We start from the raw sequence: 27,780 nt of genomic DNA, 5'->3' as shown, positions 1-27,780 counted from the left end.
TTAGTAAGACAAATGGAATGAATTGAGTCATCAACTCTATATATGGTTCTGGCTTTTATCAGACAAACTGTGAGCAACGCATGCCTTAGAGCTCAGGAATGTTTATGGATAACGTCCTTTCAGATTCACTGTAGTACAGTATAGTAACCTTCACATTCTATCTGGCAGGTTGCAGGCAAGCAGCGTTGGCAACCACAGCAGACGAGCAGGACCCTCTTAGGAGCATTGTGTAAACATCTGTCTGTTGTTGCTGACCGTGCTTATATGCACTGTAGCTGACAGCTGTTTTTGTTGAGGACTGGAGCACCTGTTGTTACTGAGCCTGGATGTTGAACCTTGTTGAATCATTCTTACACAGTCATGAATAAGCTAATTAACACATGCATTATACAAGCCATGATATGGTTAATGCTGTTTAGAGGTACTGAAATGGCACTTTTAGGTTTGAGACCTCTTGTAGGTGAGTGTTGTGATATGAGGTAGGTTACTTGTTGCCTGGCTACCCAAACTCCTTGCTCCGGCCAAACATTACGCCCAAGGACGTTTGTTTCTTCTTCGCAGTGAGTCTGGATTTGAGTACCTCCCCAACCTTTCACCGAATGCCAACACATTCGGGGGCCATCTGATTTGTCCGGTAACGATGGGTTGAGTCAGAGCTAGAACACACGTGGGTAAAACAGAGGTTTGAAAATTCATCATTGGCTGTTACTCTGATTGGTTAGAGACAATCCAATCGCTGAAGACATTGTTTTGTACAACGCCCATCGTGCCCCTCGTCACCACAAACAACTTCAATAATAATCCTCACCATATTCATACTAAAGTATGTAGTGAAGGACAAAGCAGTGGAAGAATTTAGTTTGAGTCGTCAGGCTAGGTTACCTCATCTATTAGGACAGCACCACCAACTGTTTGAATGTACTTTATTATAACATACACCAAGTAGAATAGATGTATCTATTTATTTTATGGTTTTAAATAACCTATTAATTTATTTTATTTCAACCCACTTCAATATGATTGACCTTGTTGCACTTTTGTTCAAGTTAAGTTTACAGTGTATTGTTATTATAAATCTATGGAACTACAGATAGTTTTGTTTTTCTTCATGTTATGTCAGTGTAATGTTTGAATGTATTTGAGACCTTAGAATGTAATGGTGATAATGTTTGCTCTTTGATTGTTTGATATATCCTCATGTTTGAGTTCCTATTTATTTAGATTTTGTATGTTGCTTGTTGTGTTCGATTCCAATTTCCACTTGATTTGACACTGTTTCTAAATCAGGCTATTATTCTCGCTTGATCTGTAAAATGTTTTGATTGTTTTTGAATATTAAACATTCTTTATATGGATTGTGTTACCACCTGTTTGATATAAAACTACGCTGTATTTAAAAAAAAAACTGCCCATTGTCACCTTGTTCACAGAAACATCACAATTTACAATCAGGGGAAGGTTCTTATAGCTCTGTTTACAGTAATATCGCCATTTAAAATCAGGGGTAGGTTGTTATAGCTCCTCCTTGTTTACAGTAATATCACCATATCAGGGGTAGGTTGTTATAGCTCCTCCTTGTTTACAGTAATATCACCATATCAGGGGTAGGTTGTTATAGCTCTGCGCCAGGCTCACTTGGCTATGTGTGTGTAATATTTCAGCTCCTTTCTGTTTTATTACCTGAGAAGAGTTCCTTTAACCTTCTCAACTAAAACTGGTAAAACAATGGTTCTGACATTGGCTTACACACTCTGGAAGAAAAACATAAAAAATATATAAATAAAATCTCACCAGCTGAGTTTACTTTTAGCCTGGTGTATGGGGAGGGGCCATATGTGATTCAACCTCATGTTGGTTGGACACAGAGGAGAATTAAAATTCCCTTTCTATAAGAGAACTCACATTTTCACCATGTCTCCTGCACACTACAACTACCTGTTTATTACACTAATAGTCTAGTCATTTCTAAAAGGTGAGGTAATTAGTTTTATGCATGATATACTGCATTTGTCAGGATTGTTTTCTGAATGTACACAATATTGCTGATACTATTGCTTTTCTTTATGAAATGTAGTGCTTTTTACAGCAGTTCAAACCTGTATTTCACTACATTCATGATTTTATTTATATAGGTATAGGCTATATATAGCTATAGGCCACATGTCAAACTCATTCCATGGAGGGCCAAGTGTCTGCGGGATTTCGCTCCACTCTCGCACTAGATTTATGAATTAAGGTCACTAATTAGTAAGGGACTCGCCTCACCTGGTTGTCTGTCTTAATTGAAAGTAAAAAAGAAAAACTTGCAGACACTCCAGGTAATGAGTTTGACACCCTTGCTATAGGCTAAATTAAAGTTAAATGATGAATGTAAAAGTGAAATGCATGTATAGAGTATTGAAAGGCACTGTATAAACTGTACAGTGTAGTGAAAGTCACTGCATAAACTGTACAGTGTAGTGAAAGTCACTGCATAAACTGTATAGTGTAGTGAAAGTCACTGCATAAACTGCATATTGTAGTGAAAGTCACTGTATAAACCCTACAGTGAAGTGAAAGTCACTGCATAAACTGCATAGTGTAGTGAAAGTCACTGTCTAAAAAACTATGATTTAATCAGTGAACAAAGAGGATTGATCTGTAGCCATAGTTCCTTATATTCACTGATGTCAACACATTCTGTAGTTGATGTTACTTTAATAATTCAACACATGAACCCATACTGCAGTCAGTTACTAACCCATACTGCAGTCAGTTACTAACCCATACTGCAGTCAGTTACTTACACATACTGCGGTCAGTTAATTACCCATACTGCAGTCAGTTACTTACCCATACTGCAGTCAGTTACTAACCCATACTGCTGTCAGTTACTAACCCATACTGCTGTCAGTTACTAACCCATACTGCAGTCAGTTACTAACCCATACCGCTGTCAGTTACAAACCCATACTGCAGTGAGTTACTAACCCATACTGCAGTCAGTTACTTAGCCATACTGCAGTCAGTTACTAACCCATACTGCAGTCAGTTACTAACCCATACTGCAGTCAGTTACTAACCCATACTGCAGTCAGTTACTAACCCATACTGCAGTCAGTTACTAACCCATACTGCTGTCAGTTACTAACCCACACTGCAGTCAGTTACGAACCCATACCGCAGTCAGTTACTAACCCATACTGCAGTCAGTTACTAACCCATACTGCAGTCAGTTACTAACCCATACTGCAGTCAGTTAACCCATACTACAGTCAGTTACTAACCCATACTGCAGTCAGTTACTAACCCATATTGCTGTCAGTTACTAACCCATACTGCAGTCAGTTACTAACCCATACTGCAGTCAGTTAATTACCCATACTGCAGTCAGTTACTAACCCATACTGCAGTCAGTTACTAACCCATACTGCAGTCAGTTACTAACCCATACTGCAGTCAGTTACTAATCCATACTGCAGTCAGTTACTAACCCATACTGCAGTCAGTTACTAACCCATATTGCTGTCAGTTACTAACCCATACTGCAGTCAGTTACTATACTAACTCATACTGCAGTCGGTTACTATACTAACCCATACTGCAGTCAGTTACTATACTAACCCATACTACAGTCAGTTACTATATTAACCCATACTGCAGTCAGTTACTATACTAACCCATACTGCAGTCAGTTACTATACTAACCCATACTGCAGTCAGTTACTATACTAACCCATACTGCAGTCAGTTACTAACCCATACTGCAGTCAGTTACAAACCCATACTGCAGTCAGTTACTAACCCATATTGCTGTCAGTTACTAACCCATACTGCAGTCAGTTACTATACTAACTCATACTGCAGTCGGTTACTATACTAACCCATACTGCAGTCAGTTACTATACTAACCCATACTACAGTCAGTTGCTATATTAACCCATACTGCAGTCAGTTACTATACTAACCCATACTGCAGTCAGTTACTATACTAACCCATACTGCAGTCAGTTACTATACTAACCCATATTGCAGTCAGTTACTAACCCATACTACAGTCAGTTACTAACCCATACTGCAGTCAGTTACTATAGTAACCCATACTGCAGTCGGTTACCATACTAACCCATACTGCAGTCAGTTACTATACTAACCCATATTGCAGTCAGTTACTAACCCATATTGCAGTCAGTTACTAACATATACTACAGTCAGTTACTAACCCATACTGCAGTCAGTTACTAACCCATATTGCAGTCAGTTACTATACTAACCCATATTGCAGTCAGTTACTAACCCATACTACAGTCAGTTACTAACCCATACTACAGTCAGTTACTAACCCATACTGCAGTCAGTTACTATAGTAACCCATACTGCAGTCAGTTACTATACTAACCCATACTGCAGTCAGTTACTATACTAACCCATATTGCAGTCAGTTACTAACCCATATTGCAGTCAGTTACTAACCCATACTGCTGTCAGTTACTAACCCATACTGCTGTCAGTTACTAACCCATACCGCAGTCAGTTACTAACCCATACTGCTGTCAGTTACTAACCCATACTGCAGTCAGTTAATAACCCATACTGCAGTCAGTTACTAACCCATACTGCAGTCAGTTACTAACCCATACTGCAGTCAGTTAATTACCCATACTGCAGTCAGTTACTAACCCATACTGCAGTCAGTTACTAACCCATACTGCTGTCAGTTACTAACCCATACTGCAGTCAGTTACTAACCCATACTACAGTCAGTTTAAAAGCCCCTTCATTCATAACTTCCTTCTACTTTACCGAGACTAGATTATAGACTAGTTCTGTCCTCTGTCCGTTTTGAGTACTACATCACAATATTATACTCTAAATTGCAGGAATCTCCAACCATGTTCCTGGAGAGCTACCGTGCTATAGATTTTCAATCCAACTCTAATCTAGCACACATTATTTTAATAATTTGCTGGTTGTGAGTTAATTTAGGTTAGATACAACTGGAGTTGGAGTATAAACCTACAGGAGGGTATCTCTCCAGGAACAGGGTTTTAGAGCCCTGTTCTATTGCTTCCTAAAGATTGATAGAATTGTGTGTCTACTTTGGACCACCAGTCACCCCACCTTTTCAGAGGAATGTGGAGTTTGAAGACGAGGGACTGCAGAACTGCTCTATCGTCATCAGAGGAGTGTCAAGACGAGACGAGTCCTGCTACAAGTGTCTGTTTAACGCCTATCCAGATGGACCTATCAGTGGCAGGACCTGCCTCCAAGTTAATGGTAAAATATAACTAACTGTAAGTGGGGGTTAAAGGGACATTACACTCTAAAATCCAACTTGTATAATGTGGATTCACTTTAACATTAGACTACTTTTGAGGTCTTAAAACAATGTTATGTCCCTTTAAAACAGGAACAGGCTATAGCGCAAACAATTCAATCATCACAGCACATAGGTGATTTTACCCACGCACCCCTACTGGTTCACAGTCCATTTTATAAGTACGAAATGTTTATAAATGAGACGCCAGGATTTATTGCCCTGCTGCAAATGTATTAAAAAGGCATTTGTATATAAAAGGTAATAATTGAATGATTATAATAATGTTATATCATAAACATAGCAGTTGGTAGGTTCATTTCCTGTTATTAACCTGGAGGACCAGATCTAACACTCTATTCCACATCAAGTAACTCATACAAGCAGTAACATTAGATCTGCCAAGGCAGCGGCTAATGGGGATCCATAATAAATACAAATAACCATCACCTACATACACTTGATATAGACCCCCCCCCCCCCCCCATATGTGGTGATTACACTGCAGAGCCCCTAAACACAGCCCAAGAGATGTATTGTCATTGTGAAAGCCACACATAGAAGCTAGAAAACATTAACACAGCACCACTTCCTCCTCTCTGCTTGCACCATAACATGTAACAGTTGGTCATTATGTGTGGAAGATGAACATTCAGGATTTCTCTGCTTCTGCTGCTGTGGGGTGTGTGCACAGCCTTTGAAGGTAAGATTTGTCCTTTTCTCAAACACACAGCATGCATGTACAGTTTGTACAACACTGAAAAAGGAAAGAGGTCCTGTCCTCACATTTTATTTGTTAATTGCATTAACATTACCTCGTATAACAATCTGAACTGCATTTAGGGAAGAAGCAACATTTGCGTCAGAATATTCTCTTTTTATATATATACACACACCTTTCTCTTATGCAACAAACGGTGCATTGCAATTGTAATGCAAAACAAACATTTTAAATGTAACAATACACTCACAAACCATTTTCCTTCATGTTTACAGAGATTCAAGTGAAAACATTGGAAACAGGTGAAGATTTGGGCACTCTAGCCTGTCCAAACCAAACCATTCATGACATGATGTCTGTAAGTTAGATAGAGTGATAAGTGGTGGGAATGAGTGTCAAGTGTCTCTTCGGTTTGACCAAAATGGTACAAACAGCACTTGTGACCCCAGAGTCACATTACAGATAAAGAGTGACAGAGTGTTTCTACACATCACCAACATACAACCATCTGATGAAGGGATCTACACCTGTCAGTGTACATATAATGGAGGACATCATGATCTTCAACTACACATTTCTGTCAACAGTAAGTGTCCAGTCTGATGGGGTTGTTCATTAGAATTTTAAAATGACCCTCAGTATACAGTTTATCTGATGTGTAATGGTAGAGAGAAGAGCCATGCTGGATCACAAGCAGTTTCTAAGGATTTCTTTCTCAGGATCCCATGAGGACATGGACAGCAGACATTTCCATATTGAGATAATAGTAGGCCTAGCAGCAGCTGTTCCTGTCACGGCCTTTGCTGGCATAATTATGAGGAAAATGCATTTTAAGTAAGAGATTCTCTTCAGCTCTGTTCTGTAATGAGTATTTGTCCATTTTGGTATTTGTATAATTACGTTGTAATGGAGAAACTGTAATAATATAAGTGTCTACTCAACAAATCAGATTCATAATTCAGGTACTGAACTTTGTCTTACAAATGCATCCAATGCTGTAGCCTGCTGAGAAACAATGTGACATACCTAAACACTATGTCACATAAAAAGTAGGTCAAGTAATCTAGGTTTTAACTCAGAGTTTGAGGTTTTTGGTCATTAATGTGACTAACAATTGCACAGTTGTGGCTTCTCGGTTCCTGTCTTGTCAAAATGTAGTGTACTGAAAGAAAATGAACGCACACGCATGAGCAAACATTTTTTTGCGCCACAAGACATGCACTGTGTAAAATCATCTTCCATTTGGTGTGATGATGATATCTACTGTATCTACGTTCATTCACTCGTCTTCTCTTTTACACAGCAGGAGAACACAGAAGAAAGCGGTGTACACCTTTAAAGAGGTGATGAAACAACACTTTTCTGTTAGGGCTGTTCTTGCTTGATGTTACCTGTAGTTGTAAGACTGTCAGGGCTGTTATTCCTTTCTGTTACCTGGAGTTGTAAAACTGTCAGGGCTGTTATTCCTTTCTGTTACCTGGAGTTGTAAAACTGTCAGGGCTGTTATTCCTTTCTGTTACCTGGAGTTGTAAAACTGTCAGGGCTGTTATTCCTTTCTGTTACCTGTAATTGTAAGACTGTCAGGGCTGTTATTCCTTTCTGTTACCTGGAGTTGTAAGACTGTCAGGGCTGTTATTCCTTTCTGTTACCTGTAATTGTAAGACTGTCAGGGCTGTTATTCCTTTCTGTTACCTGGAGTTGTAAAACTGTTAGGGCTGTTATTCCTTTCTGTTACCTGTAATTGTAAGACTGTCAGGGCTGTTATTCCTTTCTGTTACCTGTAGTTGTAAGACTGTCAGGGCTGTTATTCCTTTCTGTTACCTGTAATTGTAAGACTGTCAGGGCTGTTATTCCTTTGTTACCTGGAGTTGTAAAACTGTCAGGGCTGTTATTGGCTGTTACCTGTAGTCGTAATACATCTGCAGCCTATGCTCTTTCACATTTTCAATTGAATTTACCAACATTTACAAATATTTCCACAGCCCCATATGAGATTCTACAGTGTAATATGGTGACATATTGTTCATGTCTTATTTGTAGGAGGAGCAACAGGACATTGAGCCCTACAACACGTTCACAAGGAGAGACAATGGGCTTTACTCAACCCTCCAGCTGACACATTGTAACCCCTGACCTCTGGCATCGTTGACCAATGACAACATGTCATTAGACACCTTTTTCTATCACTAGGGGTTAAATAGTATTTCACCAGCCCTGGATATACAACTGTACAGTATATCCATTTACTGTATATCTTGATTACTGTAATGCCCCTATTTTTACAGCTGATACACTGACTTTATATAGTTCTATTGATTGGTTACTGACACCTGGCTGAATAGGTCCTGTACTGTAGACCGTCTTCTGTTGCTGTAAATATCAGCACTTACTGTATGAATCCTGCACATTATGTTACGTAGAACCAAGTAGAAACAATGTTCCTGTGGACAGATGTGATCATGTGCATTTCCACCTGGTGTCAGTGTTTTGTATTTGTAAAAGATACTCCCTGCAGCAGTAGAGATTTAGGCATCATCAGAACATGCTTCATGACAATGTATTGTCCTTGCTTTCAATGTTCCATCTCCATGTATCATGTAGGTCTCATTACATATGAAGAGATGTAACAACAAAACTAAACAATGCATTAAAACTTCATTTCCAAACAGATCCATGACCTCTATAGTAATATGTATAATGTATTGGCTGTATGTATCTAACCCAGCATGTACACTCTAGAGGAAAACAAACCATCCACATCAGGCTTATATGATATAAGAACCCTTCAACCTTGTGGTGGTGCAGAATCTATCATTGTTTGTGTATAAAGAAGGAAGTGGACCTTTTGAGGTGTCTGCTGTTAATATGTTGGCCTCTTCGTTGTGTTCTGCAAAGACCAAGATGCACTAGCAGAGGTCCAAGTGTTTTTGTGAAACAGTAAGACAGGTAGAAGCTTGAAAACAGAACCACTTCCTCCTCTCAGCTCTCAAGGTCCATTATAACTAGTCAACCAAAATGTTACTTTGTTTCTCTATTGAACAAGTAACGTTGGATAGACATTGAGTTCTGTACTCAGTCTGAGCAGACAACATTGAGTAAGTAATGTTTGGTTCTGCAGTTGGCCAGTGTTTGTATTCAGGCTACTTCTGCTTCTCGTGCTGTGGGTTGCAGTTAGTCGATAATATATCAACTTTACTTTTTCACCACACTACTAATGCTCAATCTAAAAACCATGAAACAGTACACTAACAATCTGTTTCCCTTCCTGTTGGCAGTGACTGAAATAAAGATATCATTCTGCCCAACCCAAACACCTTGTGAAATATTTTTTGTGATAGATAAGATTGAGTGATAAGTGGGGGGAATGACTGTCAAGTGTAATTTCAGACCAACCATAATGCAGTTGTGTAAAGTGCTTAAGTAAAAATAATTTCAAGTACTACTTGAGTATTTTTTGGGGGTATCTGTACTTTACTATTTTTATAATTGACAACCTTTACTTCACTACATTCCTTAAGAAAATAATGTACTTTTTACTCCATTATTTTCCCTGACACCTAAAAGTACTCGTTATATTTTGAATGCTTAGCAGGACAAGAAAATAGTCTAATTCACGCACTTATAAAGTGAACATCCCTGGTCATCCCTACTCCCTCTGATCTGGCGGACTCACTAAACACAAATGCTTTGTTTGTAAATTATGTCTGAGTGTTGGAGTGTGCCCCTGGCTATCCGTAAATTTTAAAAACAAGAAAATAGTGCCGTCTGGATTGCTTAATTAATATAAGGAATTTGAAATGATTTATACTTTTGATACTTAAGTATTTTTAAAACCAAAAACTTTTACTCAAGTAGTATTTTACTGGGTGACTTTCACTTTTACTTGAGCCATTTTCTATTAACGTATCTTTACTTTTACTTAAATATGACAATTGTGTACTTTTTCCACCACTGCCATAATGGTACAGACTTCACTTGTGACCCCAGATTCACACTACATATAGAGTGTCAGAGTGTTTCTACACATCACCTGTCAGTGTGTACAACAGAGGAAAATACTTTTTTTCATTTCAATATTTTTGTCAAAGGTAAGTGTTTGGTCTGATGGTGTATATTACCTCTGCTTACTTCACTGAAATTCAGGGACCTTTAAATTGCTACATTGTGATAATGAAAGTCACAGTTGACAGAAATGTTATAGGTGCAAAATCCTTTCACAACCTTTCACACTAAATATCTGTGTGCGCCATTCATGAAAAGACTGAGCACCTACAAAAAGAGATTTATAAACTTGGAGCACAGCATGCATCAGCATGTTTTGCATTATGAATCAGACCTGTCCTGAAACTGTACGTGCGTGAAAGACATTAAAACTCCACCTGAAAAAGCCAATCGTTCAGTTGTGAATGGTTCTGGTGCACAAAAATAAATTAAAAGTGTCAAGGGAAGCCAGTGTGGATTTGGCTTCAGACCAATCACATCACAAGCCAAACATCTTTATTGACAGAATAAAAAAAAAAATTGTTGCATCTCGTTGTGTTGTTGTACTCCGGTGGCTAGCTAGCAAGCTAAAAATCGTCCCTATCCCAATGGAGAATGGAGGTAGGGATTTGGACTTGTGGTTTTACTTAATTCTCTGTACTGGCCAATGATTATAACAGCGATTCTGATCCAACCATAAATGAATACATTGTGCCCCTGGCTTGAGAGGATGGAAGTTCAACATGTAGCTAGATGTAGTATGCTAATGTTAACAAGTTGGCCTGGCGTATTGTTGTCCATGAAAGGAAGTTAGGCGAGCGAGCAAGTATTTTAGCCAGGTAGCCTAGGACAACAAAATGGAATGCTTGTCCAACAGTCTTGAAGGAGTTCCCACATATGCTGAGCACTTGTTGGTTGCTTTTCCTTCACTCTGCGGTCCAACTCATCCCAAACCATTTCAATTGGGTTGAGGTTGGGTGATTGTGGAGGCCAGGTCATCTGATGCAGCACTCCATCACTCTCCTTCTTGGTCAAATAGTCCTTACACAGGCTGGAGGTGTGTTTTGGGTCATTGTACTGTTGAAAAACAAATGATAGTCCCACTAAGCGCAAACCAGATGGGATGGCGTATCGCTGCAGAATGCTGTGGTAGCAATGCTGGTTAAGTATGCCTTGAATTCTGAATAAATCACTGACAGTGTCATCAGCAAAGCACCCCCACACCTCCTCCTCCATGCTTCATCCGTTCACCTACTCTGCGTCTCACAAAGACACGGCGGTTAGAACCAAAAATCTCATATTTGGCCTTGTCGTGGCAATTTCCTGTATTACCAAATGGGGAGAGTTACAAACCACACACCAGTAAGAGTTATACTTAAACTTCATCTATTAATAATATGAGCTTCACCATAGCCCTTTGACTCTCAGATCAATTCAGTGTCTATAATGAATTCTGAGAGTGCCTACAAAAGAATACCAAGATCCTTTATAGCCAAGATACACCCCTCTCAACTTACATGACAAACCACAGATCTTAGGAACAGTTCACAAAGAAAGACTTCTACTTGAGAGAGGAGTATCGCATAGCCAGATAGCATTAGCTATAAATTATCGTTCAGTTTGGTCTCTAAGACGAGGTTCTAATCTCATTCCTGGTACTTCATAGTACAAAAACATTACCTCACTATCTGGAATGCTCTTTAGGCTTTATTGGCCAAAGACATCGTAAATCTCCTCTGTCAGTGCTATCTCATAGAGGCCCATCCTCAGTGGACCACTGAACACACAATAGTCGACAGATTCTAATGCAATACAAAGAATATAATATAATGTTTCAAGCACTATAACATAGTCTTGCAATTTTCCACAACAGACTCCAGACCAAAGGACAGATTTCCAACAGTATAATGTCCATTGCTCGTGTTTCTTGGCCCAAGCAAGTCTCTTATTATTATTTTTGTCCTTTAGTAGTGGTTTCTTTGCAGCAATTCGACCATGAAGCCTGATTCACGCAGTCTCCTCCGAACAGTTGATGTTGAAATGTGTCTGTTACCTGAACTCTGTGAAGCATTTATTTGGGCTGCAATTTCTGAGGCTGGTAACTCTAATGAACTTCTCCTCTGCAGCAGAGGTAACTCTGGGTCTCCCTTCCTGTGGTGGTCCTCATTTGAGCCAGTTTCATCATAGCGCTTGATTTATGCGACTGTACTTGAGGTTCTTGAAGTGTTCCAGATTGACTGACCTTCATGTCTTAAAGTAACGATGGACTATCGTTTGTCTTTGCTTATTTGAGCTGAACTTGCCATAACATGGACTTGGCCTTTAACCAAATAGGGCTATCTTCTGTATACCACCTCTACCTTGTCACAACACAACTGATTGGCTCAAACGCATTAAGGAAAGAAATTCCACAAATTAACAAGGCACACCTGTTAATTGAAATGCATTCCAGGTGACTACCTCATGAAGCTGGTTGAGAAAATGCCAAGAGTGTGCAAAGCTGTAATCAAGGCAAAGGATGGCTACTTTGAAGAATCTCAAATAGAAAATATATTTTGAGTTGTTTAACAGTTTTTTGGTAACTACATGATTCCATGTGTTATTTCATAGTTTTGATGTCTTCACTATTATTCTCCTACTTAGAAAATAGTAAAAAATAAAGAAAAACCTTTGAATGAATAGGGGTGTCCAAACTTTTGACTGGTACTGTGCATGTGTGTGTGTAGTACCAGAGGGAACCATATAATCACTATGGCTCCCTCTGGTTTTAGTGTTGCTGAACAGTACAGCCAGGCCATGAGTGTCTGTCACCTCAACAGCAACATGCATTATTAAATCAGTCATTTTAATTCCTGTTTTTTTTAAACCTAGTTGAATCAGGTGCTACTGGAATAGAAGTGAAAGTCACTGGCTGTATCCTCTTATGGAGCATTCATAAAGACTTCATAAGTAATACCTTCAGTACCTTTTTGCACATTTTGTTACATTACAGCCTAAAATTGATTTTTTTTAAATTAAGATTTGCAAAAATGTCTAAACATGTTTTTGCTTTGTCATTATGGGGTATTGTGTGTAGATTGAGGAATTTGTATTTATTTAATCAATTTTAGAATAAATCTGTAACGTAACTGAATGTGGAAAAGGGGAAGTGGTCTGAATACTTTACGAATGTACTGTAGATGCTTCACTAATACAGTTTTAAGCAAAACCACCAATACAGGTAATATAAAGGTCCTTACATCTGGTGCTTCGCCAAATATAGAATAATACTTTAGTCACCCTTTACTGCAGGACATTTGCTAAGGAGTGATATATCTGAATAATACAGTATGGCCGTGTAAAGGGTTTATTATGGGGTTTATTAGGGGAATAAAAACACTATGCTTTAGAACACCAGCTAACTGCAAGTATAAATCGCCATATTGGCATTGTTACATCACTGACAGGATTATTATTAATTTTTTTTGAATGACCATGAACTCTGCATGCATTAATAAGGGACATTTGCTGGTGTCAAAACATATATGAAAACATGATACATATTTTGAAAGCTCTTCTTAATTGATCTGTCTGGTAAAATAAATAAACTCAATATGATCTAATATTCCCTGTTTCATCTATTCAAAGGTGTATCTGAAGTGAGAGCCACAATGCAAAAAGTCCCCAGCACTGAACCTAAAGCAGACATGGAAGTTGTGGTCAGCTGCTCTGCCACAGGTAAACCAGCACCTTGGATCCAATGGAACATTTCTGCAGCAGCACTCATAAAGACACCTAACAACTGGACTGTCATTAACAAAGACCAAACTGTCACAGCCAATAGCAACATCACCCTCCAACTGTTGCCAGGCTCAGGGGGATACGTGGACTGTATCATAAACAATGGGATGAGGACACAGAGACACGAGCGGGTCCTGCTTCCTATTCTCCCTGGAGAGAGGGAGGTTGAAGAGGGTACGTGATGTTGATGTATTATATACTTCTAAACCATACTCTTTTAGCGTGTCAGAATGGTCTAACCTGAAAACAACATTGAGAAAACATCATCCCTAGCTCTATAAACAGCATGCCAAATTCATGATATTAATAATAAACATTTACATTTGGATACATGAATTTGGTGTTCTATTTAACAGACTACATCATCCCCAGGGGCATGTTGTGATAGCCTTGTGACCAGCGTCATCGTGCAATAGCGCGACATTCTGTTCCCTGAAAACAGAACGCAGCGATTTCAGGCTGGTTCCAAGAGGCTAATGTTGTGATGCTATTAGCGCTGTTAGTAATGTTATCTCACCAGTTGGGTTTAATGTTGACTACCATGGTAAAGCATCACGAGTCACTCCCTTTTAAAATCACACTGTAGTCAAGTGTTGTGTTGAGTTCTGGGTAGTTTCCAGATCCTCAGTGAAGCTACATGATAGATGATATGATTGGATAGATGGGACAGAACATGATGTCAACATGTTATTCAAACTGAATGCATTAAAAAGGAAGGGTGTAAAATTCCTTGTCTTTCTCTTGGGAGTAAATGCTGTCTCTCCAAACACATGCTCACTGGAATTTCATGTTTCACCTTCCAGATGACAAGAGGACATCCCCGTGGGCTGTTGCCATTCCAGTATTCCTAATAATTTCCCTTTTAGTCATCTTGGGCTGTGTCGAGCTTCAAAAGAAAAAAGGTGAGTCCGCACAAGATTATCTGTAATATCTAATATCTTTATTTTAATCGTCTTAGTAAGACAAATGGAATGAATTGAGTCATCAACTCTATATATGGTTCTGGCTTTTATCAGACAAACTGTGAGCAACGCATGCCTTAGAGCTCAGGAATGTTTATGGATAACGTCCTTTCAGATTCACTGTAGTACAGTATAGTAACCTTCACATTCTATCTGGCAGGTTGCAGGCAAGCAGCGTTGGCAACCACAGCAGACGAGCAGGACCCTCTTAGGAGCGTTGTGTAAACATCTGTCTGTTGTTGCTGACCGTGCTTATATGCACTGTAGATGACATTTGTTTTTGTTGAGGACTGGAGCACCTGTTGTTACTGAGCCTGGATGTTGAACTTTGTTGAATCATTCTTACACAGTCATAAATAAGCTAATTAACACATGCATTATACAAGCCATGATATGGTTAATGCTGTTTAGAGGTACTGAAATGGCACTTTTAGGTTTGAGAGATTGATGACCTCTTGTAGGTGAGTGTTGTGATATGAGGTTGGCTACCTGTTGCCTGGCTACCCAAACTCCTTGCTCCGGCCAAACGCCACGCCCAAGGACGTAAGTTTCTTCTTCGCAATGAGTCTGGATTTGAGTACCTCCCCAACATTTCACCGAATGCCAACACATTCGGGGCCATCTGATTTGTCCGGTAACGATGGGTTGAGTCAGAGCTAGAACACACGTGGGTAAAACAGAGGTTTGAAAATTCATCATTGGCTTTTACTCTGATTGGTTAGAGACAATCCAATTGCTGAAGACATTGTTCTGTACAACGCCCATCGTGCCCCTCGTCACCACGAACGACTTCAATAATAATCCTCACCATATTCATACTAAAGTATGTAGTGAAGGACAAAGCAGCGGAATAATTTAGTTTGAGTCGTCAGGCTAGGTTACCTCATCTATTAGGACAGCCCCACCTACTGTTGGAATGTACTTTATTATAACATACACCAAGTAGAATAGATTGATCTATTTATTTTATGGTTTTAAATAACCTATTAATCTATTTTATTTCAACCCACTTCAATATGATTGAATTTGTTGCACTTTTGTTCAAGTTAAGTTTACAGTGTATTGTTATTATAAATCTATGGAACTACAGATAGTTTTGTTTTTCTTCATGTTATGTCAGTGTAATGTGTGAATGTATTTGAGGCTTTAGAATGTAATGGTGATAATGTTTGCTCTTTGATTGTTTGTTATATCCTCATGTTTGAGTTCCTATTGTTATTTATTTTGATTATGGATGTTACTTGTTGTGTTCGATTCCAATTTCCATTTGATTTGACGCTGTTTATAAATCAGGCTATTATTCTCGCTTGATCTGTACAATGTTTTCGGTTGTTTAATATTCAAAAACATTCTTTATATGGATTTATGGATTGTGTTACCACCTGTTTGATATAAAACTATTCGCTGTATTTAAAAAAAAAAAAACTGCCAATTGTCTCCTTACTTAAACTTAAAGTCAGGGGTAGGTCCTTATAGCTCTGTTTCAGTAACATCACCATTTAAGATCAGGGGTAGGTCCTTATAGCTCTGTTTCAGTAACATCACCATTTAAGATCAGGGGTAGGTCCTTATAGCTCTGTTTCAGTAACATCACCATTTAAGATCAGGGGTAGGTCCTTATAGCTCTGTTTCAGTAACATCACCATTTAAGATCAGGGGTAGGTCCTTATAGCTCTGTTTCAGTAACATCACCATTTTAAGATCAGGGGTAGGTCCTTATAGCTCTGTTTCAGTAACATCACCATTTAAGATCAGGGGTAGGTTGTTATAGCTCCTCCTTGTTTACAGTAACATCACCATTTAAGATCAGGGGTAGGTCCTTATAGCTCTGTTTCAGTAACATCACCATTTAAGATCAGGGGTAGGTTGTTATAGCTCCTCCTTGTTTACAGTAACATCACCATTTAAGATCAGGGGTAGGTTGTTATAGCTCCTTCTTGTTTACAGTAACATCACCATTTAAGATCAGGGGTAGGTTGTTATAGCTCCTCCTTGTTTACAGTAACATCACCATTTAAGATCAGGGGTAGGTTGTTATAGCTCCTTCTTGTTTACAGTAACATCACCATTTAAGATCAGGGGTAGGTCCTTATAGCTCTGTTTCAGTAACATCACCATTTAAGATCAGGGGTAGGTTGTTATAGCTCCTCCTTGTTTCAGTAACATCACCATTTAAGATCAGGGGTAGGTTGTTATAGCTCCTCCTTGTTTACAGTAACATCACCATTTAAGATCAGGGGTAGGTTGTTATAGCTCCTCCTTGTTTACAGTAACATCACCATTTAAGATCAGGGGTAGGTTGTTATAGCTCCTCCTTGTTTCAGTAATATCACCATATCAGGGGTAGGTTGTTATAGCTCCTCCTTGTTTACAGTAACATCACCATTTAAGATCAGGGGTAGGTCCTTATAGCTCTGTTTCAGTAACATCACCATTTAAGATCAGGGGTAGGTTGTTATAGCTCCTCCTTGTTTCAGTAACATCACCATTTAAGATCAGGGGTAGGTTGTTATAGCTCCTCCTTGTTTACAGTAACATCACCATTTAAGATCAGGGGTAGGTCCTTATAGCTCTGTTTCAGTAACATCACCATTTAAGATCAGGGGTAGGTTGTTATAGCTCCTCCTTGTTTCAGTAACATCACCATTTAAGATCAGGGGTAGGTTGTTATAGCTCCTCCTTGTTTACAATAATATCACCATTTAAGATCAGGGGTAGGTCCTTATAGCTCTGTTTCAGTAACATCACCATTTAAGATCAGGGGTAGGTTGTTATAGCTCCTCCTTGTTTCAGTAACATCACCATTTAAGATCAGGGGTAGGTTGTTATAGCTCCTCCTTGTTTACAGTAATATCACCATTTAAGATCAGGGGTAGGTTGTTATAGCTCCTCCTTGTTTACAGTAACATCACCATTTAAGATCAGGGGTAGGTCCTTATAGCTCTGTTTCAGTAACATCACCATTTAAGATCAGGGGTAGGTTGTTATAGCTCCTCCTTGTTTACAGTAACATCACCATTTAAGATCAGGGGTAGGTCCTTATAGCTCTGTTTCAGTAACATCACCATTTAAGATCAGGGGTAGGTTGTTATAGCTCCTCCTTGTTTCAGTAACATCACCATTTAAGATCAGGGGTAGGTCCTTATAGCTCTGTTTCAGTAACATCACCATTTTAAGATCAGGGGTAGGTTGTTATAGCTCCTCCTTGTTTACAGTAACATCACCATTTAAGATCAGGGGTAGGTTGTTATAGCTCCTTCTTGTTTACAGTAATATCACCATTTAAGATCAGGGGTAGGTCCTTATAGCTCTGTTTCAGTAACATCACCATTTAAGATCAGGGGTAGGTTGTTATAGCTCCTCCTTGTTTACAGTAACATCACCATTTAAGATCAGGGGTAGGTCCTTATAGCTCTGTTTCAGTAACATCACCATTTTAAGATCAGGGGTAGGTTGTTATAGCTCCTCCTTGTTTACAGTAACATCACCATTTAAGATCAGGGGTAGGTTGTTATAGCTCCTCCTTGTTTACAGTAATATCACCATTTAAGATCAGGGGTAGGTTGTTATAGCTCCTCCTTGTTTACAGTAACATCACCATTTAAGATCAGGGGTAGGTTGTTATAGCTCCTCCTTGTTTACAGTAATATCACCATTTAAGATCAGGGGTAGGTTGTTATAGCTCCTCCTTGTTTACAGTAATATCACCATTTAAGATCAGGGGTAGGTTGTTATAGCTCCTCCTTGTTTACAGTAACATCACCATTTAAGATCAGGGGTAGGTTGTTATAGCTCCTCCTTGTTTACAGTAACATCACCATTTAAGATCAGGGGTAGGTTGTTATAGCTCCTCCTTGTTTACAGTAATATCACCATTTAAGATCAGGGGTAGGTTGTTATAGCTCCTTCTTGTTTACAGTAACATCACCATTTAAGATCAGGGGTAGGTTGTTATAGCTCCTCCTTGTTTACAGTAATATCACCATATCAGGGGTAGGTTGTTATAGCTCCTCCTTGTTTACAGTAACATCACCATTTAAGATCTGGGGTAGGTTGTTATAGCTCCTCCTTGTTTACAGTAATATCACCATTTAAAATCAGAAGTAGGTTGTTATAGCTCCTCCTTGTTTACAGTAATATCACCATATCAGGGGTAGGTTGTTATAGCTCCTCCTTGTTTACAGTAATATCACCATATCAGGGGTAGGTTGTTATAGCTCCTCCTTGTTTACAGTAACATCACCATTTAAGATCAGGGGTAGGTTGTTATAGCTCCTCCTTGTTTACAGTAATATCACCATTTAAAATCAGGGGTAGGTTCTTATAGCTCGGCGCCAGGCTCACTTGGCTATGTGTGTGTAATATTTCAGCTCCTATCTGTTTTATTACCTGAGAAGAGCTCCTTTAAACTTCACAACTAAAACTGGTAAAACAGTGGTTCTGACATTGGCTTACACACTCTGGAAGAAAAACATAAAGAATATATATTTAAAATGTCACCAGCTGAAGTTACTTTTAGCCTGGTGTATGGGGAGGGACCATATACACTGCTCAAAAAAATAAAGGGAACACTTAAACAACACAATGTAACTCCAAGTCAATCACACTTCTGTGAAATCAAACTGTCCACTTAGGAAGCAACACTGATTGACAATACATTTCACATGCTGTTGTGCAAATGGAATAGACAAAAGGTGGAAATTAAAGGCAATTAGCAAGACACCCTCAATAAAGGAGTGATTCTGCAGGTGGTGACCACAGACCACTTCTCAGTTCCTATGCTTCCTGGCTGATGTTTTGGTCACTTTTGAATGCTGGCGGTGCTCTCACTCTAGTGGTAGCATGAGACGGAGTCTACAACCCACACAAGTGGCTCAGGTAGTGCAGCTCATCCAGGATGGCACATCAATGCGAGCTGTGGCAAGAAGGTTTGCTGTGTCTGTCAGCGTAGTGTCCAGAGCATGGAGGCGCTACCAGAAGACATGCCAGTACATCAGGAGACGTGGAGGAGGCCGTAGGAGGGCAACAACCCAGCAGCAGGACCGCTACCTCCGCCTTTGAGCAGGAGGAGCACTGCCAGAGCCTTGCAAAATGACCTCCAGCAGGCCACAAATGTGCATGTGTCTGCTCAAACGGTCAGAAACAGACTCCATGAGGGTGGTATGAGGGCCCGACGTCCACAGGTGGGGGTTGTGCTTACAGCCCAACACCGTGCAGGACGTTTGGCATTTGCCAGAGAACACCACGATTGGCAAATTCGCCACTGGCGCCCTGTGCTCTTCACAGATGAAAGCAGGTTCACACTGAGCACATGAGCACATGTGACAGACGTGACAGAGTCTGGAGACGCCGTGGAGAACGTTCTGCTGCCTGCAACATCCTCCAGCATGACCGGTTTGGCGGTGGGTCAGTCATGGTGTGGGGTGGCATTTCTTTGTGGGGCCGCACAGCCCTCCATGTGCTCGCCAGAGGTAGCCTGACTGCCATTAGGTACCGAGATGAGATCCTCAGAGCCCTTGTGAGACCATATGCTGACACATGCACATTTGTGGCCTGCTGGAGGTCATTTTGCAGGGCTCTGGCAGTGCTCCTCCTGCTCAAAGGCGGAGGTAGCGGTCCTGCTGCTGGGTTGTTGCCCTCCTACGGCCTCCTCCATGTCTCCTGATGTACTGGCCTGTCTCCTGGTAGCGCCTCCATGCTCTGGACACTACGCTGACAGACACAGCAAACCTTCTTGCCACAGCTCGCATTGATGTGCCATCCTGGATGAGCTGCACTACCTAAGCCACTTGTGTGGGTTGTAGACTCCATCTCATGCTGCCACTAGAGTGAGAGCACCGCCAGCATTCAAAAGTGACCAAAACATCAGCCAGGAAGCATAGGAACTGAGAAGTGGTCTGTGGTCACCACCTGCAGAATCACTCCTTTATTGGGGGTGTCTTGCTAATTGCCTATAATTTCCACCTTTTGTCTATTCCATTTGCACAACAGCATGTGAAATTTATTGTCAATCAGTGTTGCTTCCTAAGTGGACAGTTTGATTTCACAGAAGTGTGATTGACTTGGAGTTACATTGTGTTGTTTAAGTGTTCCTTTTATTTTTTTGAGCAGTGTATGATTCAACCTCATGTTGGTTGGACACAGAGGAGAATTCAAATTCCCTCTTTTCACCCTCAAGTGATTATAATAGAACTCTCATTCTCACCAGGTCTCCTGCACACGACAACTACCTGTTTATTATGCTAATAGTCTAGTAATTTCTAAAAGGTGAGGTAATTCGTTTTATGCATGATATACTGTATTTGTCAGAATTGTTTTCTGAATGTACACAATATTGCTGATACTATTGCTTTTCTTTATGAAATATAGTGCTTTTTACAGCAGTTCAAACCTGTATTTCACTACATACATTATTTTATTTATATAGGTATAGGCTATATATACAGTTGAAGTCGGAAGTTTACATACACTACATATACATACACAGGTTGGAGTCATTAACTCCTTTTTCAACTACTCCACAAATTTCTTGTGAACAAACTATATTTTTGGCAAGTCGGTTAGGACATCTACTTTGTGCATGACACAAGTAAGTTTCCCAACAATTGTTTACAGATAGATTATTTCACTGTATCACAATTCCAGTGGGTCAGAAGTTTACATACACTAAGTTGACTGTGCCTTTAAACAGCTTGGAAAATACCAGAAAATGATGTCATGGCTTTAGAAGCTTCTGATTGGCTAATTTACATAATTTGAGTCGATTTGAGGTGTACCTGTGGATGTATTTCAAGGCCTAACTTCAAACTCAGTGCCTCTTTGCTTGACATCATTGGAAAATCAAAAACAATCAGCCAAGACCTCAGAAAACAAATTGAAGACCTCCACAAGTCTGGTTCATCCTTGGGAGCAATTTACAAATGCCTGAAGGCACCACGTTCATCTGTACAAACAATAGTACGCAATTATAAATACGCCGTGTCATACCGCTCAGGAAGGAGACGCGTTCTGTCTCCTAGAGATGAACGTACTTTGGTGTGAAAAGTGCAAATCAATCCCAGAACAATAGCAAAGGACCTTGTGAAGATGCTGGAGGAAACAGGTACAAAACATAACCTGAAAGGCCGCTCAGCAAGGAAGAAGCCACTGCTCCAAAACCGTCATAAAAAAGCCAGACTTAGGTTTGCAGCTGCACATGGGGACAAAGATCGTACTTTTTGGAGAAATGTCCTCTGGTCTGATGAAACAAAAGTAGAAATGTTTGGCCATAATGACCATCATTATGTTTGGAGGAAAAAGAGGGATGCTCGCAAGCCGAAGAACACCATCCCAACCATGAAGCACAGGGGTGGCAGCATCATTTTGTGGGGGTGCTTTGCTGCAGGAGGGACTGGTGCACTTCACAAAACAGATGGCATCATGAGGTAGGAAAATTATGTGGATATATTGAAGGAACATCTCAAGACATCAGTCAGGAAGTTAAAGCTTGGTCGCAAATGGTCTTCCAAATGGACAATGACCCAAAGCATACTTCCAAAGTTGTGTCAAATTGCTTAAGGACAGCAAATTCAAGGTATTGGAGTGGCCATCACAAAGCCCTGACCTCAACCCCATAGAAAATGTGTGGACAGAACTGAAAAAGCATGTGCGAGCAAGGAGGCCTACAAACCTGACTCAGTTACACCAGCTCTGTCAGGAGGAATGGGCCAGAATTCACCCACTTATTGTGGGAAGCTTGTGGAAGGCTACCGAAAACGTTTGACCCAAGTTAAACAATTTAAAGGCAATGCTACCAAATACTAATTGAGTGTACGTAAACTTCTGATCCACTGGGAATGTGACGAAATAAATAAAATATTAAATAAATAATTCTCTACTATTATTCTGACATTTCACATTCTTAAAAAAAGTGGTGATCCTAACTGACCTAAGACAGGGAATTTTTACTAGGATTAAATGTCAGGAATTGTGAAAAATTTAGTTTAAATGTATTTGGCTAAGGTGTATGTAAACTTCCGACTTCAACTGTACCTATAGTCCACGTGTCAAACTCATTCCACGGAGGGCCGAGTGTCTGCAGGATTTCGCTCCACCCTCGCACTAGATTTATGAATTACGGTCACTAATTAGTAAGGAACTCGCCTCACCTGGTTGTCTAGGGCTTAATTGAAAGGAAAAAACAAAAACCTGCAGACACTCAGCCCTCCATGCAATGAGCTTGGCTAAATTAAAGGTAACACCCCTGCTATAGGCTAAATTAAAGGTAAATTATGAATGTAATGTAGTGAAATGTATGTGTAGTGATAGTCACTGTATAGTGTACAATGATTTAGTCAGAGAACAAACTAAGAGGATTGATCTATAGCCATAGCTCCTTATATTCACTGATGTCCACACATTCTGTAGTTGATGTTACTTTAATAATTCAATACATGAACCCATTCTGCAGTTAGTTACTAACCCATACTGCAGTCAGTTACTAACCCATACTGCAGTCAGTTACTAACCCATACTGCAGTCAGTTACTAACCCATACTGCAGTCAGTTACTAACCCATACTGCAGTCAGTTACTAACCCATACTGCAGTCAGTTACGAACCCATACTGCTGTCAGTTACTAACCCATACTGCTGTCAGTTACTAACCCATACTGCAGTCAGTTACTAACCCATACTGCAGTCAGTTACTAACCCATACTGCTGTCAGTTACTAACCCATACTGCTGTCAGTTACTAACCCATACTGCAGTCAGTTACTAACCCATACTGCAGTCAGTTACTAACCCATACCGCAGTCAGTTACTAACCCATACCGCTGTCAGTTACTAACCCATACCGCTGTCAGTTACTAACCCATACCGCAGTCAGTTACTAACCCATACTGCTGTCAGTTACTAACCCATACTGCAGTCAGTTACTAACCCATACTGCAGTCAGTTACTAACCCATACTGCAGTCAGTTACTAACCCATACTGCTGTCAGTTACTAACCCATACCGCAGTCAGTTACTAACCCATACTGCTGTCAGTTACTAACCCATACTGCAGTCAGTTACTAACCCATACTGCTGTCAGTTACTAACCCATACTGCAGTCAGTTACTAACACATACTGCTGTCAGTTTAAAAGCCCCTTCATTCATAACTTCCTCCTACTGTACCGAGACTAGATTATAGACTAGTTCTCTATTCCCCCTTTTGGCCATTTTGAGTACTACATTACAATACTATACTCTATACTGCAGGAATCTCCAACCCGGTTCCTGGAGAACTACCGTGCTATAGGTTTTCAATCCAACTCACGTGAGTTGATTTAGGTTAGATAAAACTGGAGTTGGAGTATAAACCTACAGAAGTGTATCTCTCCAGGAACAGGGTTGGAGTATAAACCTACAGGAGGGTATCACTCCAGGAACAGGGTTAGAGTATAAACCTACAAGAGGGTATCTCTCCAGGAACAGGGTTGGAGTATACACCTACATGAGGGTATCTCTCCAGGAACAGGGTTGGAGTATAAACCTACAGGAGGGTATCACTCCAGGAACAGGGTTAGAGTATAAACCTACAAGAGGGTATCTCTCCAGGAACAGGGTTGGAGTATACACCTACAGGAGGGTATCTCTCCAGGAACAGGGTTGGAGTATAAACCTACATGAGGGTATCTCTCCAGGAACAGGGTTGGAGTATAAACCTACAGGAGGTTATCTGTCCAGGAACAGGGTTGGAGTATAAACCTACAGGAGGGTATCTCTCCAGAAACAGGGTTGGAGAGCCCTGTTATATTGCATCCTAAAGATTGATAGAATTGTGGACCAGCAGTCAACCTACCTTTTCAGAGGAATGTGGAGTTTGAAGATGAGGGACTGCAGAACTGCTCTATCGTCAACAGAGGAGTGTCAAGAGGAGACGAGTCCTGCTACAAGTGTCTGTTTACCACCTATCCAGATGGACCCATCAGTGGCAGGACCTGCCTCCATATTAATGGTAAAATCTTACTGCATAATGTAATGAGTAGGTGTTGACAGGAACAATGATCATCAATGAACCTCAATATCATTTATTTTATTTCCCACATCGATAAATCCACGAGAATTGAGAATTTCAATAAGCATTTTTCTATGGATGGCCATGCTTTCCACATGGCTACCCCTACCCCGGTTAACAGCCCTGCATCCCCCACAGCAACTTGCCAAAACCTCCCCCATTTCTCCTTTACCCAAATCCAGATAGCTGATGTTCTGAAAGAGTTGCAAAATCTGGACCCCTACAAATCAGCTGGGCTAGACAATCTGGATCCTCTGTTTCTATAATTGTCCGCCGCAATTGTTGCAACCCCTACTACTAGCCAGTTCAACCTCTCTTTCGTATCGTCTGAGATCCCCAAAGATTGGAACGCTGCCGCGGTCATCCCCCTCTTCAAAGGGGGTGACACTCTAGACCCAAACTGTTACAGACCTATATCTATTCTACCCTACCTTTCTAAGGTCTTTGAAGGCCAAGTTAACAAACAGATCACCGACCATTTCGAATCTCACCGTACCTTCTCCGCTATGCAATCTGGTTTTCGAGCTGGTCATGGGTGCACCTCAACCACGCTCAAGGTCCTAAACGATATCATAATCGCCATCGATAAAAGACAATACTGTGCAGCCGTATTCATTGACCTGGCCAAGGCTTGACTCTGTCAATCACCACATTCTTATCGGCAGACTCAACAGCCTTGGTTTCTCAAATGACTGCCTCGCCTGGTTCACCAACTACTTCTCAGACAGAGTTCAGTGTGTCAAATCGGAGGGCCTGTTGTCCGGACCTCTGTCAGTCTCTATGGGGGTGCCACAGGGTTCAATTCTCGGGCTGACTCTTTTCTCTGTATACATCAATGATGTCGCTCTTGCTGCTGGTGATTCTCTGATCAACCTCTACGCAGACGACACCATTCTGTATACTTCTGGCCCTTCTTTGGACACTGTGCTAACAAACCTCCAGATGAGCTTCAATGCCATACAACTCTCCTTCCGTGGCCTCCAACTGCTCTTAAATGCAAGTAAAACTAAATGCATGCTCTTCAACCGATCACTGCCCGCACATGCCCGCTCATCCAGCATCACTAATCTGGGCAGTTCTGACTTAGAATATGTGGACAATTACAAATACCTAGGTGTCTGGTTAGACTGTAAACTCTTCTTCCAGACTAACATTAAGCATCTCCAATCCAAAATTAAATCTAGAATCGGTTTTCTATTTCACAACAAAGCCTCCTTCACTCATGCTGCCAAACATAACCTCGTAAAACTGACAATCCTACCGATCCTCGACTTCGGCGATGTAATTTACAAAATAGCCTCCAACACTCTAGTCAGCAAATTGGATGCAGTCTATCACAGTGCCATCCGTTTTGTCACCAAAGCCCCATATACTACCCACCACTGCGACCTGTATGCTCTCGTTGGCTGGCCCTCGCTTTATATCCGTCGCCAAACCCACTGGCTCCAGGTCATCTTTTAGTCTTTGCTAGGTAAAGCCCCGCCTTATCTCAGCTCTCTGGTCACCATAGCAGCACCTACCCGTAGCACACGCTCCAGCAGGTATATCTCACTGGTCACCCCCAAAGCCTATTCTTCGTTTGGCCGCCTTTCCTTCCAGTTCTCTGCTGCCAATGACTGGAACAAATTGCAAAAATCACTGAAGCAGGAGACTCATATCTCCCTCACTAACTTTAAGCATCAGCTGTCAGAGCAGCTCACAGATCATTGCACCTGTACATAGCCAATCTGTAAATGGCCCATCCAACTACCTCATCCCCATATTGTTATTTTTTTTCCTACTTGCACGTTCATCTTCTGCACATCTATCACTCCAGTGTTTAATTACTAAATTGTAATTATTTCGCCACTACGGCCTATTTACTGCCTTACCTCCCTAATCTTACCTCATTTGCACACACAGTATATTGATATTTTTCTATTGTGTTATGGACTGTACGTTTGTTTATTCCATGTGTAACTCTGTGTTGTTGTTTGTGTCGCACTGATTTGCTTTATCTTGGCCAGGTCGCAGTTGTAAATGAGAACTTGTTCTCAACTGGCCTACCTGGTTAAATAAAGGTGAAATAAAATAAAAAATTATATACCTGCTTTATGACTCATGTGCTGTTCACTGTGAACTGTGTCTGTTGTTGTTCTATAGAGCTGTATGGATCCTCACTCGTCATCACACAAACCAACAACAGTCACACCGCTCTGTCCTGTTCTGCTACTGGACGACCTGTTCCTATAGTAACCTGGGACCACATAATGATAGAACATTCCACCACGGTCGATGTCACCCACCCCAATGAACTGTCACAACTACTGCAACAGTGTCCTGTCTACCTTACAAAGACACCAAGGTTAAGTGTGTGGTGCCTTCTGGTGGTGCCACTAAGGAGGTTTCTATGGTGATTTCAGTCAGTGATTAAGTCTTATTGGCTGGTGAAAGATGCCATGGTTTGTCAATACATACATGTTAATTGGCATGATTATAAACATGTTTTTTGTGTTTCTTTTTTGTGGGCTAGGTCAATATCAAATCTCCAATATCTGGATCAGTGGAAACTCAGTGATTGTGATAGTGCCAAGTCATAGTCAACCTATTTACTTACTGTAAAGGTGTCAAGTCCGTCAACCTATTTACTTACTGTAATAGTGCCAAGTCATAGTCAAACTATTTACTTACTGTAATAGTGCCAAGTCATAGTCAACCTATTTACTTACTGTAATAGTGCCAAGTCATAGTCAACCTATTTACTTACTGTAATAGTGCCAAGTCATAGTCAACTATTTTCTTATTTTAAGAGTGCCACGTCAGTTAAATAAATGTCTGTCTGTCTGTCTGTCTGTCTGTCTGTCTGTCTGTCTGTCTGTCTGTCTGTCTGTCTGTCTGTCTGTCTGTCTGTCTGTCTGTCTGTCTGTCTGTCTGTCTGTCTGTCTGTCTGTCTGTCTGTCTGTCTGTCTGTCTGTCTGTCTGTGTCTGTCTGTCCTTTTAGTTGGAAGTTAGGCTTCTT

At 40.5% G+C, this 27,780-nt stretch overlaps 1 protein-coding gene across 1 annotated transcript; it reads left to right on the top strand.

Moving 5' to 3' along the window:
* Window positions 1–474: 474 nt before the first annotated feature.
* Window positions 475–27,361, top strand: LOC120050876 (OX-2 membrane glycoprotein-like). The gene is made up of 4 exons (XM_038997400.1): window positions 475–479; window positions 5,057–5,256; window positions 26,925–27,126; window positions 27,295–27,361. Exons 1-4 carry the CDS (start codon window positions 475–477, stop codon window positions 27,359–27,361), a joined length of 474 nt encoding a protein of 157 aa, XP_038853328.1.
* The last annotated feature ends 419 nt before the right edge of the window (window positions 27,362–27,780 follow it).

Source organism: Salvelinus namaycush, chromosome 7 (assembly GCF_016432855.1).
Source record: "Salvelinus namaycush isolate Seneca chromosome 7, SaNama_1.0, whole genome shotgun sequence".
NCBI classification, from domain to species: domain Eukaryota; kingdom Metazoa; phylum Chordata; class Actinopteri; order Salmoniformes; family Salmonidae; genus Salvelinus; species Salvelinus namaycush.
This window is presented reverse-complemented; position numbering and strand designations above follow the sequence as displayed.

What these genes read in the sequence shown, in the direction of transcription:
- LOC120050876 (XM_038997400.1), top strand. An exon ending in GACCTGCCTCCAAGTTAATG is followed by an intron (nt 5,257 to 26,924) that starts GTAAAATATAAC and finishes GTTGTTCTATAG; the next exon opens with AGCTGTATGGATCCTCACTC. An exon ending in TACCTTACAAAGACACCAAG is followed by an intron (nt 27,127 to 27,294) that starts GTTAAGTGTGTG and finishes TTTGTGGGCTAG; the next exon opens with GTCAATATCAAATCTCCAAT.